The following is a 14,319-nucleotide window of genomic DNA, read 5'->3' as shown; positions in this document are numbered from 1 at the left end:
CGAGAGAGGCCACTGCTGTTCACAGCTGGCCGATGTACCAACACTTCCACCTGAAACAGCTCCTAAACCTGGGACCTATACAGTGATGTTCTTTTGCTGATTAGTGGGATGCAAGTGCGTTTGAGGATTACAGAGGAGAAGCACTGAGGAAGCTTGCTGCAGGTGACCAGTGCATACGAAAAGTGGATGATCCTGAGCACATCTTTGAGCTCTGACTGCAGCTTGAGAAAGTGTTGGTTGTTCCCATCACAGCACACGCACCTTTTTAGAAAAGCATGGAGAATGATTCTCCTCACGTTTCTAGAACAGTTCATTGTCCATCGCAGATCTTCATTCATCTCTGTTGCTGTTTTTCATAGAATAGGATTTCCATCGCAGCTTATTTTTTTATCTGATTCTTCATTTTTTTTACCAGGTTGTTGTTGAATTCTTTAGAACTTAGAATAGTGCCCTTTTCTCGTAGAACAAATGTGTTCTCTTTTTAGCTTCTCTGTTACCAGTAGACACGCATTACAAAAGAATTATATCATTAACACTAGTCTTAGGGAAATGTAGAACAAGGCCCGAAGGCTAACCAATTTTGATGTAATAAATAGACGTACTGTACAACGCCGGCTACGTCCTTAGTGCAGTGAAGTGAAAGCAGGTACAGTATACAGTATGCTTGGGGTGAAAAATTGCTTTCCATCGGACTTCCATACGTTATGAGTGGGATTAAGCACAACATTGTATAGGTTATTGAACCGTTTTTTTCAAGACTGAATGTTTGGTGAATTACACGAAAAAAGATGTGGTGCACTGAGACAGCTAATCTTTAAAGCCCTCATCTCTGCAATCAATACAGCCTTTGCCTACTTAGGCGTTTCACATGATGCATTGTTTCATTAACGCAGATCACAAGTTACTGCATTTTGAAGAGAACTATGTGAAGTGTTATTAATGGTTACGGAATATTGATTAGTGGTCTAAAAACAATGCTTAATTTACCCACTAAAGATTGGCATTTTTGTTTAGTTTTAAAAGTAGTACTATTTCCAGAACATTCCAAATAATTATATACTTAATAACAACTATAAACGTAATCATTTTCCCTGTTATCCCCTGTTGTAAAAGAGTGGAATAGAGATTGATCTTTTAGGTTCCCTGTTGTAAATGAATTGTTTTTTTGTCCTGATAGCTGGCCAGCTGCAAACACTTGCATGACCTGTAAGGGAAATTTGAGATATTTTCAACATTTTACTCCTTAGTAGATCATTCTTCTTCTTAATGAACTTCAATATAATTTTGAATTGCTTTTCCATTTTCTAATGAGTAACAATTTTCTTGCTTATAATAAATGCCTTGTTTAGTGCTAAAGATGTACTAAATATGTTAAATTAAAATATGTATATGTGTAAATGTTGAAAATAATGATTGTTCATTAATATTAATGATAATAACATTTCATTAATATTATTTATAATAATAACAACAATGTTTATTTAAAGCAATGCCTACACCCATTTGTTTCAGAGCAAAGTAGTTTGTTTGCCCATGAATAACGTAGCTCCTGCATTGTAAATTTACACATTTAAGTTGGGGATTAAATGCATGCTCCTGGGATAATCTCTCATCTTGAGGGTTCTCTTTTAGAAGGAAAAAAATAAAAATACATTTTAGGTATAACAATGTTTTATTGGTGAATACCAAAGTCTTGCAGTGATATCTCCCAAATGCCACGATTGTTTTCACACAAATGTCTCTAACTGGAGAGAATGTAGAAGAGGTCATCTGAAAATGCCATTAGCAGGTTTAAGGTCTGATGTGTTTTATTTTAGGATAAGATGCAAATCAAATAATAGGGTACACACTGTATACATGGTGTTTCCAGTTAGGTAGATGGAAATCAGATCACCTCATGTCTAGTAAAAATAGTTAGGTTGAAATTGAGAAACTGCAGAGAACAATTGGTAGATGGGTTTTACCTCACATGTCCAAGCCATCTATAGCTTAAAGTGTAAGGTTTTTTTTTTTTGGTTGAGGCAGGTTCACACCACTCTCCATTGGAGTTTCCGTTTCATCAAAGTACATCAGTATTTCAGACATCGGTTTCACTGGTCACTCTTTATATGTAAAACCTTTCAAATGACCCATGGACACGATTCCCAACATTTACTCTTCCCAGTGCAGGAGATTCTTTTCTCATTGTTAAGAATTCAGAATTAAAAAAAGTCTGCGATAGTGGGGTAGTCAACACATGATATGGTTGAAGGCTGAAGATCCCCTGGACTGGAGCAATTTCAATTCTGAAAATAAAATGCAATAAAAAAAATAGAATCGGAGGTTATTCTTTTGAAAGTATTATTTTCTTTACAAAATGTATTTTCTTCTTTGTGAAATTCAAGAGAATTTTGAACAGCTTTTCCATGTCCAAGGGGTAACAATTTTCTCATTTAAGAAATTAAAGAAAAACAGTCCGGTAGATGATCATTGATGCACCATTGATTCATGTGGGTATAGTAAACCCAGCCCCCTAGTACAGACCCTCCATCCTAGCTGAAAGGAGAATGTCATTACTCAGTCAGAACTATTACTTTGCAGAGTCAAGCAGATAAAAAGGTCGCTAGCACAAATTGTTGATATTCGTGTAATGAACTCTACCCGTAGTTCAGCTATGACATGATATAGTTCAGTATATCAGACATTTGTGTAGAACTTGATACTATGATAGCTATGAGGCTCGATGCCCTGCGTGGGATGCATGCTTTTGGACTATGGTAGAAAACCGGAGCACCCAGCAGAAACCTGTGTGAACGTGGGTAGAACAGGCACACTGCACACAGACGTCAGGCCAGGTCCAGAACTGAGCTCGGGGCCCCACACTGCGAGGAGCCATGCTTATCACTGCACCAGTGTGCTGCCCATCTTTGTTCATTTTTAGAGCTCTTCTGAAGCACTTGTTTGACTGTTTTAAAGTCCATATTTTGAGGTCTTCAGAAAGCGTTTATTTTTAATTATGTAAAACCAATTTTACCTCTTTCAAGAAATACTAACAAAAAGGCTAGGTGGGCAGAATTGTCTCCTCTCGTTTGTTACATTTCTTGTATTCTGACGAGCAAGTATCGAGACCGTCAGTTCTCTGTGTCACCCCAGCATGGCACTTCCTACAGTGTGGTGTTTCTGGATCAACTGGCAAGATAAAGGGGGGTGGGTTGCCGGCAGACGGATGTAGAATCTGGGCAGGTTGCTCTGAATATGGAGGTTCCATTAACATACTGGGGCTTTGTTTTTTGGAAATCCTGGGCCGGAGGAAAGACTGCCTCCTACTGGTCGACCATTATTCTTCGCAGAAGTGACCTGGTTGCTGGTCACAGGGTTGACCAGGTCCTGCCTTGCTGAGCTTCTGGTATCTAATGTGATTGAGCAAAACGTTTGTAATGCTCCTGCCTGGGATTGAGGTTTACTTGGTTTTATTTCAGCTTTCCCTGTTCGGGCTCAAGATAAAATGCTTAATGTTCAATTTAACCCTGATATTTCTTTTCCACTTGACATTTACACCACCATGCTCTGTCTTGCACCGGGCAGGAATGAAATATGACAGCCCCTGGCAGAACAGCTCGCCTGCACACTTGCACTTCAGCCAGTTCCTTTCCAGTGGACGACTAGATACAATTTATTTTGCCCCGAAGTCAGACAGTAAAATGCTTTGTCAGATATGTGCTTCAAAGGGATGCTTTATTGCAACATTCCCATTGCTACTGAATCTCAGGTTTGATACCCAGCCTTTAAAAATAAATGTAAGGAAAAAATAGAGAAAGAAATTGTTTGTCTATTTATTCAAAGTCCTTGTGATACAGCGAGTCCTTTAATAGGGGCAGTTGATTCCAGAGGTTGTCTAGGAGATGCAAACCATTGATATTCTGCTTTCTTTGTCCTATAATTACTTGTTCAAAGTAGAAATATGCTTTGACAAGTATAACAATTAGTATTGCTTATCGGAACATGTGCATTGAGTGTTTCCTGCTGCCACAATTTTAGCTTTGGACGTGCCTCTGGCAGTTTAAAGATTAGTGCCAGTTAACAAAGGCAGGCATTAATTATTGTATTTGATTTTAGATATTGTCAAATGCCTTTTGATAATGTTTAGGCCTTTCTTTTTAGGATATTGTGCTTCAGTGTTCGTGTTTGGGGCTGGATTTACCTTTCAAGTACAGTTTTCCAGATTCATTATGGACAGGGTTAATAACATAAACATTGGTGTGACTTCTCAGACTCAAAGTTCAAAGATATTAACAGTTAATTGATATTAACTATTGTTAATTGTATGACTCTTACAGTCATATAAAAGATGAGTAAGGGGACACACAAAAACTGATTTTGCTGTTGTAGCAAGTGACCATAAAAAAGTTTATATAAATCATTATTTATTACTGGAATTTTGAAGCAACAAAAACATGCAAAATTGAGTAGTAAGGAAAACAAAATAAATATCAATCAGTGCAAACTGACTAGACTCTCAGACTCTTACTGGTTAACATGTAGCAGTGTGTTGTATCTAGACCCAGGCTTCCTCATTCACAGCTCTTCACATCCATGGTTATATTAATCAGATGAGGGGATTATTTCTCAGCATAAACCAAACCTTGAGAAAAGTGGATTTCTTAAAAAGATAGGTCTAATGTTCAAGGAACTATTTGGAACTATTATCAAATTGCACGTACTATAAGTATCCATTTGTACAGTTGTTATTCATAGGAGCACAATAAAACTTGAAGTCCAGTTCTGAAACAGAAAGTTTCCAGTTGAAGTCCAGTTCTGAAAATGTCATCCTAACCGACTTTGTTGACCTCTGTTTTTAGATCCAGATGGTTGATGATGGAGCAGACACTACTTCTCCAGAGACCCCAGAATCATCAGTGCCCAAAGTCCCCAAACGAGGTAATGAGGCCTGCGGGAGCATAGCTTTTACATGTCTAACCAGAGGAGAGGGGTGATCGACGTTTCATGTCCTGTGTATTGAAGTTCAGAATACGGCCTTTCTGAAGACTGGTCCCAAGGTGCTTGGGAGTCCAGAAATATTCCCAGAGCGCACAGAGTCTTGCTGGTCCTCCTTCATTGTGTCTGCTTTGTGCTGTAAACTCCTGTCCTGCGTGTGTTCGAATATAAAAATTGCTCATTTTTTCCACATGGAAGTGTTGAGTATTTTGAGTCTATGAAAAGTAACAAAACTAGTGATATTAACAATGTTGACACAGTGTTAGTGATTTAGGGTTTAACATAAGTTTTATGTTAAACCATTTTGCAGTAAATGTTGAGCTCTCAACATGATAAAAAGATAGAGAGCAGTAGAAAAAATACGATAGCTGTTCTGTGCAGCGTGAGGTGAGTGTGCAGTGCTGCTGCTGCTGACAAGCCAGCTGATTGCAAAACAGGCTGCCTGCCTGCAGTACCTGCTTGAGCCTTACATGCACAGTTTATACTCTCAAATCCGCTTTGCGTCACTTGGGGATTTAATTGTGTCTGTGTCTTCAATATTTGGCCTGTTGCATTTAATTTATTTTTTTAATTACAGGCTAATTGGTTTTGTGTGAGGACAGGATACACACAACAGCACACTTGGAGCCTGGTGTTGTTGTACAGTGTAAGACAAGGGCGCTGCAGGTCAGAGCTTTGTCATGCTGCTACTGTGGGAGTGACTTGCTCTGCAGGGCAGCCATGTGCTTTAGCTTTAGTCTTTTGATAGGTTTTTGCCCAAAGTTCAGTTTTATATTTCTGCTGTTGCCAGACTGTATGAATGCCGCAGGACCTGCTACTGCACAGCAGTGATTATCAAATAAATGTATTTTTAGTTTAATAACAAAGGAGCTGTGTCAGTTATAGATATTGTTGTCACTAACTTCACAAAGGCCAATTAATATGAACTATAATGTATACAGTGGTCTTTATGCTGCTTTTTAACTTATCCCCAGCTGTGTTTTCTGGGATGGCCTCTAGAGCCAGAAGAAAATATTCAGCTCTAACCTTTTTCTCACTATTTGTTTCACTGTTGGTTTCCATGGGGACCATCAAGGCAGAGAAAACAAAAGCCCTTTTCAAGATTCTCCAGGAGGTCTGCTGATGTAATGGTCTTCAGCTGCCTTCGCTGCCGCAGTGATGTCAGTCTTCTGTCTTCTTAATATTTTCTTCTCTTTGGAACTGTTGAAAGATTTAGAAAAATAATAGACTGTGGCACAGTTCAATGACATTTTATTCTTAAATTGATTTAGGTTTGAATTCTGAGTATTTTTTTTTTATTTAGGTCTATCCCTTTGAGGCAATAACTGCATGAAATCTATGACAACACTAGCACGCCAAATTCTGTGTAATGATATGTTTTTCCAAGGTTTAAATGCTGCGGCTTGGGTTTTCCTGACTTTTTTTCTTCAACATGTAAAATGCTGCTCAATTGGATTTAAATCCCTTGATTTCGAGATTGGTTTGACCTAAGACTTTTCCTCCTGATGAACTCCTTGGTTGAAGAGGCCATGTTCTGGCTCAATGTCGGGCTGCATGGTGAAGTCCCAGCCAAGAAGTGTGGAAGCGTTTTCTTCTACATAAGCAGACCAGATGTTTCTGTGAATTTTAGAAGTCATGCTGCTGCTGCCATCATCGGTTACATCATCAATAAAGGATTAGATGGTTCCATGGGTAGCTATACAACTATGTTACCTCCACCATGCTTCACCGATGAGATAGTGTTCTCTGGAGCAGTTGCAGTCCCTTTCTTCCTCCACACTTTAACCTTTCCATCACTTGGGTAATGGATTCTCCTGCTCCTTGAAACTTTGTCCAAAACACTACTGGCTTTTAAATCTTTTTACTCCCTAACAAATTCTGAAGCTTGCATATTTCCGCCAATATTATACTTATTGTACTTTGAGAAGACACCTTTGGTTTAGTAAAGTAATAAAATTAGAAAGGAAAGAGAAATGATCAAAAGGACAAGTCATAATTAAAGAGGATCTCAGGGCTCTTATGGTCTGATGTATTTAGGAATGCCTGGCATTCCATAGTGGCTGCTGTTGCCATGACTACCTCTAGTTTTGCTGCATTGTCAGGCTTTGCAGTTTTCAGCCTCCTTGTCTGTACAGCTCTCTCACACTGACGGGAGGGGCTGCACGGTTTCATCTGTTGTCAAGCACTGCACTAACAGAGCTCGTTTACCTCTGTTATGTGTGGATTTTTAACAGGGAAGTCTTAATTAAATATATCGTTTCAGCATATGCCCATGCATATTTCTCTTTTTGATACTTTTCTAGGTCAGTAACTATAACAAAAAAGTCTACTTCCCCCTTTTTAGAGTTACATTATCTACATTTCTCTTTTTAAGCAAGAACTTCCTTCCTTTCAGCAATTGTGTACTCTGAATGTGTTCAAATTATGGAAAGGATTTTCTGGTAAAAATGATCTTAAATGTAATTAAATATTTATCCACGTTGTTAATGTCTTGTATTTATTGTGTAGCTGATGACTTAGAACCATTAGTGTGGCTGTGGACTGTAAAAGGACTTGTTAAATTACAGCTGTGCAAGGAAGGCAGCTTCTGTCTGCTGTTGATTGCTCTTTACTTAGCTAGTAGGTTTTGCTTGGAGCCATCTAACCCTCTATTGAGAGACAAGAATGAACCCTTTCTGTAATAAAGCCTGACGATCAGCTGATGTTTGTTTTGTCTCTTCCAATTTGATTTAACAAGAGTCTTTTCAACAGATCGCATTGGACTGCACTTTACTGACATACTGTCCAGCTGATTGCATTGTCCCCAAGATAAACACAGCAAAGGGTCTGAATGCTTAGGCGGTCATGACCTTTTCTGTCTTTCTTTCATATGAATTATGTAGAGGGTGGCATTGGGGTGCAGTGGTTAGTATTGCTGTCTCAGAGTGGGGTGCTATTTGCATGGAGTGTCCTCTGGGTGCTCCAGTTTATTTCCACAGTTCAACAGCGATGGACTAGAGTCCTGTAATGGGTGCACTCTGCCTTGTGCCCTTTGCTTGCAGGGATAAGCTCCAGCTGCCTTGTGATCTGAAATTGGAAGAAGTGGATAGAAAATGGATGGATGAATGATCTATTTAGTCCTTTTTCTTTTTTGGCTTTGACTGTGGGGAGTAGGTTGTGTACTGTATATAACATCAGTTGTGTGGACCTTCACAGGTTTAATGGCCACAAGCTTTAAAGGGTCTTGATGCTTTTTCAAGGGGAGTGAGTACGAGAGTAAAAGCATCCATACATTTTCCCATAAACACCTGCTGATGATTTGATATAGTGCTCTTTATGATAATATGACCTGTTTCTTTTACCTTTCACAAGAATGAAACAAATGAAAAAATTCTGTGGATAATTGTCCATGGGATGCTTTCAAAGCTTTCTTTTTCAAAAATGCATCTACAGTATAATACACTATTTTTTAATGTATTTCCCTTTGTAAGTAAACATCACTGCCAGTAGCTGTCCTATGCAGTAATGCCATTATTGGGTCCAAAAGAAGGTGTTGGAGTGAGAGGGTGCAGTGAATGTATTTGTGGTTCAGAAAGATGGTTCACAAATCCTTTAACCTAAAAGCAACCAATCGAAACATTCAACAGAATCATTGAATACTGAATTGCAAAATCCCCTTCCATCCAGCCCACCTCACGTTCTTGTAGTTTAAACACATAGTTTCCTCGGAGAGACACTAAGTCACCTAAGTTAAAGGTAGATCAATCATGAATTTGTGTGTGAATGCTGCAGATTTGAATGTTTTTTTTCAAAACTGTTAAAAGTCATGAGGTTATTTCTTGAATAGTTGAGTGCTAGTGTACTCCGTTGTGTGCTGTATACAAGTTAGAAAACATTTGCAAACTGTAACAGTGATCTGTGTTTTTTTTAATCTTACAGAGCTTTTGGAAACGCCTAAAACAAGCAAGCTGGTGAGTGAGAAAACTTTGCTTGTTTGACAAAGGTATTTTCTAATGTGTGCTTTATAAAATTGCTTCACAAGCCTGTGCAAGATTGCTTACGGTGTAATAACTCCAGCTAGCTACTGTTTTGACCCTGAACATCCTGAACCTGCCAAAGGTAAGTCACCTTGGTAAAGAGAACGAGACTTGGAGTTGCCTGCTGACTTATTGGAAACACTGTCCATGAAACATTATATAATTAATAATAATAATAATAATAATTGCTTACACTTATATAGCGCTTTTCTGGACACTCCACTCAATGCGCTTTACACGTAATGGGGACTCCCCTCCACCACCACCAATGTGCAGCATCCACCTGGATGATGTGACGGCAGCCATAGTGCGCCAGAACACTCACCACACATCAGCTATCAGTGGGGAGGAGAGCAGAGTAATGAAGCCAATTCATAGAGGGGGATTGTTAGGAGGCCATGATTGGTAGGGGCCAATTGGAAATTTGGCCAGGACACCGGGGTTACACCCCTACTCTTTTCGAGAAGCGCCCTGGGATTTTTAATGACACGAGAGTCAGGACCTCGGTTTTACATCTCATCCGAAGGACGGCGCATGTTTACAGTATAGTGTCCCCGTCACTATACTGGGGCATTAGGACCCACATGGACCGCAGGGTAAGCGCCCCCTGCTGGTCCCACTAACACCTCTTCCAGCAGCAACCTTAGTTTTTCCCAGGAGGTCTCCCATCCAGGTACTGACCAGGCTCACACCTGCTTAGCTTCAGTGGGTTCCAGTTGTGAGTTGCAGGTTGATATAAAGCCTGGTGTGTGCTGACACACTCCCAGGCATGGCGCGCTGTGGCTCGATGTTGACTTGGTTTGGTGGTCTCCCCGTTTGCTGTCAGTCTTTTCAGTCCTCCTCCGTCTGTCCTCTTCTCCTGATCTGTGCTCTGGGACACCAGGGCTGGACGGAAATCCTCCACCTTCGCTTCTCCCTGACCTTCCCCCTTGGCCAGGCCCCAGTGGACCTTATCAGGAGCCTGAACTCCTTGATAGTGCATCAAAGGCCTTTCTTATTGATCTCCCTTTCAACCTGCTCAAGTTATGTGTTTCTTAGGGCTACCTGAGCCACTTCCTAAGCAACAAAGCTACTAGGCTATAAATTGATCGATTGACAGTGTCTGTTGACCTGTGAAACACAGAGTGAATGTGGCAGTCATTATCTGACTGAAGGCCAGAAAATGTTTTAGCTCTAGATTGAGTGCAGCAGTAATGCAGATTTGAGGCCGAACTGCTAAGAGAAATCTTTGAGTGGCAGAAAGATAACTGTACAAGTGCAGTAAAACAGCTGTGCCGAAGGTTGTCAGATGCTCTTACTTTTGTGTTTGCCTAATTCCTAATCTCTGCATGTTGGCAAGACTCTGCCTTGCAGTTCCAGCCAATTCCACAGATGCATAGTGAGCAATTTGTGGACGAGAATTCAGGTCACAGAGAAAGATGTCAACTGCAGCTGCTGATCAGTGCTCTGTATGTACTGCTTTATTACTCCAGGATTTAAGAAGTACCCTACCTATGGCAACTTCCAGGCTAGTGATACAGTCACAGACATATTGTCACACTTTATTTAAAGCTGTTACTAATTTAATTAATTGTGTTCAGCACAGGGTACCAGTGCTAATGTCTTCAAGAGAAGATCACTTTATTGGCCATATACAATTTCTTGTATTAGGAATTTGTCTTTTCATACACCCCAGCTTGCTCTCCATGAGACACACAGACAGGGAGAGAAGATTGGGGTCAGAGCGCAGGGTCAGCCATTTATATGGTGTAATGTGAAACCAGAACCAGATTCGATGACAGTAAATAGCTGAATGAGACTAGAATCGACTAACCAAATCATTAAGAATGTCTGAATGACCTCCTGACATTCGTAATCTTCAGCTTGTTAAAGCTGTTTTACTGTCTTACTGCTTTAATTTGGGACCATTTGCCTTTATATTGACTTATTTTAATTATTGCAAAATATCTCAGATTTTCAACTAATTCAGAAAATCAACAAATTAATTCTTAATTAAGATACTAATTTCTTTGTTTCAGCAGTTATTAATGTTGTTGTTTAGCACTGTAGTGCTGAAACAGCAGATATGATCTATTATGCAGTATATCCATATTACGTCTGCTATAAATGACAGACTAATTTTATTGCTTGTCAGCAATATAAAATAAACCACATACACAGTTTTCATAATGTTGCATGCCTTATGTCCAGTGTGATTATTTTATGACTTTTAAGTAGTCATAATGCAATCACGTGATAAAATAAGCAAGGAACATTTTTGTTTATTTTTGTTCCACTAGAGGGGGTAGTGACACCTTCTTGTTGTGGTCATTCGGTCTGAGGCTTTCCTTCAGTCTCTGCTTGGAAATGAGTGGCCATCCAATGGGTCCACAGTAGAGCAAAGATGCAAATGCGTTTCTGAAACACAAATGAATGGAGAGGGATATGTTCCAGGTCCACTCCCAGCCAGAGGTTTTGAACCCCTAAATACAAAAACACTTTATTTGTTGTACTTTTTTGTTTTGTTATTTTAGTTGTACTGAAAAACATTTCTAAACTAACTGTTAATGTCCGACAGTTTGACAGTTTCATGTAAAATGTAAAGGGGACAGTCGTGCCCACAGACTCATCTGGACGCCACTTATAAAAGTCTTTTTGTGTGGATTGCTGTTTGCTTTGTTTCTGCTCAATCATTGCATTTCCACTCGCTACCTCCCATCTATGCTGGCACAATGTAAATAGTTAATTGCATAAAAACATAATGTAACCGTAGAAACAAAAGCTGAAAGGAGAAAATTACTATTATTTGTAAAGGTAAAAGTTTTTTTTGTTGAATAAAAGTAAAATAAGTAAAAAAGTTAAATGTATATTGTAAATTTGTAGAAGTTATATATAATAATAATAATAATAATAATAAACTTTATTTTATATAGCGCCTTTAAAGGTGGCTTCTCAAAGCGCTTTACAGGATGACAATAACAATAAATAAGAAGACTACAACAATAAATAAGAAAAATTTCACAAGACAGGACACAATTATAATTACAGCAATACAACAATGACAATAGAGGAGACCGTGGAAGATGGTATTAAGAAGAGCAGAGGGGTGAAGAATGGAACCAGTTAAGTAAAGGCTTTTCTGAAAAGGAGGGTTTTGAGTCTGGATTTGAAGGAGTTTAGAGAAGGTGACTCTCTAATATCCTTGGGCAAGGAGTTCCAGAGCTTGGGGGCATAGCAGGAGAAGGCCCTGTCGCCCATACAATGTAGACGGGCTTGGGGGACAGTAAGGAGGGCAGAATTTGAAGAGCGGAGGTTGCGAGGTGGGGAGTAGGGCGATAAAAGTTCAGACAGGTATTGAGGTGCCAAGCCATGTAAAGCCTTGTAGGTGAGCATGAGGATTTTAAAGTCTACGCGGAATTTGACCGGAAGCCAGTGCAAGGACTCCAGGATAGGAGTAATGTGAACACTTGCACTAGATCTGGTCAGGATTCTGGCTGCTGAATTTTGGACATACTGCAGCTTGTTCAGAGTAGATTTAGATACCCCAGGGAGCAGAGCATTGCAGTAGTCAATTCGAGAGAATACAAATATGTTGATCAGCTTTTCAGCCACAGTTAATGATAGCATAGGGCGTAGTCTTGCGATATTTCTAAGGTGAAAAAAAAAGATGTTTTGACAGTATGCTGTTACATGGTTACATAGCTTGGTTACAAGTTACATAGCGAGGTTTAAGTAAATGCCTCCAGCACAGACGAGTAAGAAAATGATGTTCACCAATGTGATGAGGTCACTCGGCTCATCAAGTCACGTGTCTTGAATCTTTCAAGCCCCTCACTCTGTTCCAGTGGTTCTAAACCTTGAAACACAATGCCCCCCTTCCAGTTAACACAAAACCACAAATAACCGTCATTGACTGTGAAGCAAGTCTTACATTTCTACTTCTAAACTGCGATAAACGTTTGGTTAGAAAAACGTGGTGTCTATTTTGAAGTTGGTTTGTGTAAAAACCTCTCACGCATCACTTTGGATTCTTGTACTGTATGCTTTACCTGGCAGTACGTGGAAGATCCTCTTGGACAGCACTTCCTTCACAATTTACATAGACAGGTGTGAAATTACAAGTATACGTGGAATACCGTGATGTAGCTGTGAAATTTCAAGTTTCAGAACAAATATCTTGACAAAACTCCGAACTGGAGTGCTCGATGGTATACAGACGAGTCATCAGAAATGCCCTTTGTGGTGCTTACAGCTTACTTCAGACAGAGGCTCTCTTGCTACTTGGGTGATGATCAGTACATAGTGCCGCATGAACGGTTGGGACTGAATTAAGAGTCACTTTGATCGTTATTACCTGGTACACCTGAGTGGAGAAATGTTATTCATTATCGAGACTAACAAGTTTTGTTTTAAGAGAATATTTCAATAGGTTAAAATATCAGTTAAAAAAGATGGATGTATTGTGCTGGTTATACAGTATTACCTTCTTTCTTTCCAAAAAGATTATAACTTTTTTTTGTACATATTCTTGCACAAGAAACTCTTTCTTGATGATCTTAATGTGAGTCTCTCTGTATTGCTGTTGACCAAGACGCACTGCATCTTCTCTAGCCAGCCAGAGACAGCACTAAGTAATCACAAAGCATCCATCATTCCAGTCTAACAGCAACCTCTAACCTCTGACCTTTGCCCTCCCAACCATGCAGCGAGGAGTGAAACCAAAAAAGGTGGTGCATGCTTCTTTTAACGTGTATCATCACAGACCATCAGGCTGCATGACAGAGCAACTCCATCCCTTATCGCCATGTTACTGTTGTTAACTTCTGCTGTCCCCTCATGTCCATGCGTGTGTATGTTCAGCCACTTTGTGAAACCAACGATAACACAGACAGCATGTGACTCCCCGGCATGTTATGAGCTCTGCCTGCGCAACCGTCTGTGATCATCTCCAGCCCAAAACATTAGTAGGTGTATCACGTACATGGGCAGGTGGGATTTTTAAAATATCTATCGGAAGCAGAGAATTTGTTTTATGTTTTGAAGCTTTGATACTTATGGGAAACACTGCCAAGAGGTTAGTTCTGTATCTTATGCACCTCTATTTTGGAAAAAAAAACAACACATTTACCTGAGATTGTGGGCATTTTACTAGTGTATGGATTACGAAATGTCGGGCTTTGTGTTCTTGAGGCATGTTAAAGAAGCAAAAGCCTTTTCTGTGTAAACAGAAGTGTTTCCAAAATAGAAAAAAGACCAAAACGCTTCCCAAGAAAAAATACATTTTGAATGTACTTGGTACATTTATGTTTTGTGGATTTTGCCTCGCATTTTTTATGCAAAAAAACAGGTG

The 14,319-nt window shown here is 39.6% G+C and overlaps 1 protein-coding gene across 5 annotated transcripts in view; it reads left to right on the top strand.

Annotated features, from left to right (window-relative positions):
* LOC148679009 (dynactin subunit 1-like) overlaps nt 1–14,319 on the top strand; it is a 79,488-nt gene that overhangs the window by 20,838 nt on the left and 44,331 nt on the right. For 4 of the 5 annotated variants that reach the window (XM_088638310.1, XM_088638303.1, XM_088638295.1 and 1 more), the window contains exons 3-5: nt 4,839–4,917; nt 8,893–8,924; nt 13,676–13,696. In XM_088638310.1, the coding sequence (XP_088494436.1) occupies nt 4,839–4,917; nt 8,893–8,924; nt 13,676–13,696 (132 nt within the window). The remainder of the gene's footprint in view (nt 1–4,838; nt 4,918–8,892; nt 8,925–13,675; nt 13,697–14,319) is intronic. The other variant, XM_088638317.1, reaches the window with a different exon arrangement.

Source organism: Lepisosteus platostomus, chromosome 1, assembly GCF_059453375.1.
Source record: "Lepisosteus platostomus isolate fLepPlt1 chromosome 1, fLepPlt1.hap1, whole genome shotgun sequence".
Classification (NCBI taxonomy): domain Eukaryota; kingdom Metazoa; phylum Chordata; class Actinopteri; order Semionotiformes; family Lepisosteidae; genus Lepisosteus; species Lepisosteus platostomus.
This window is presented reverse-complemented; position numbering and strand designations above follow the sequence as displayed.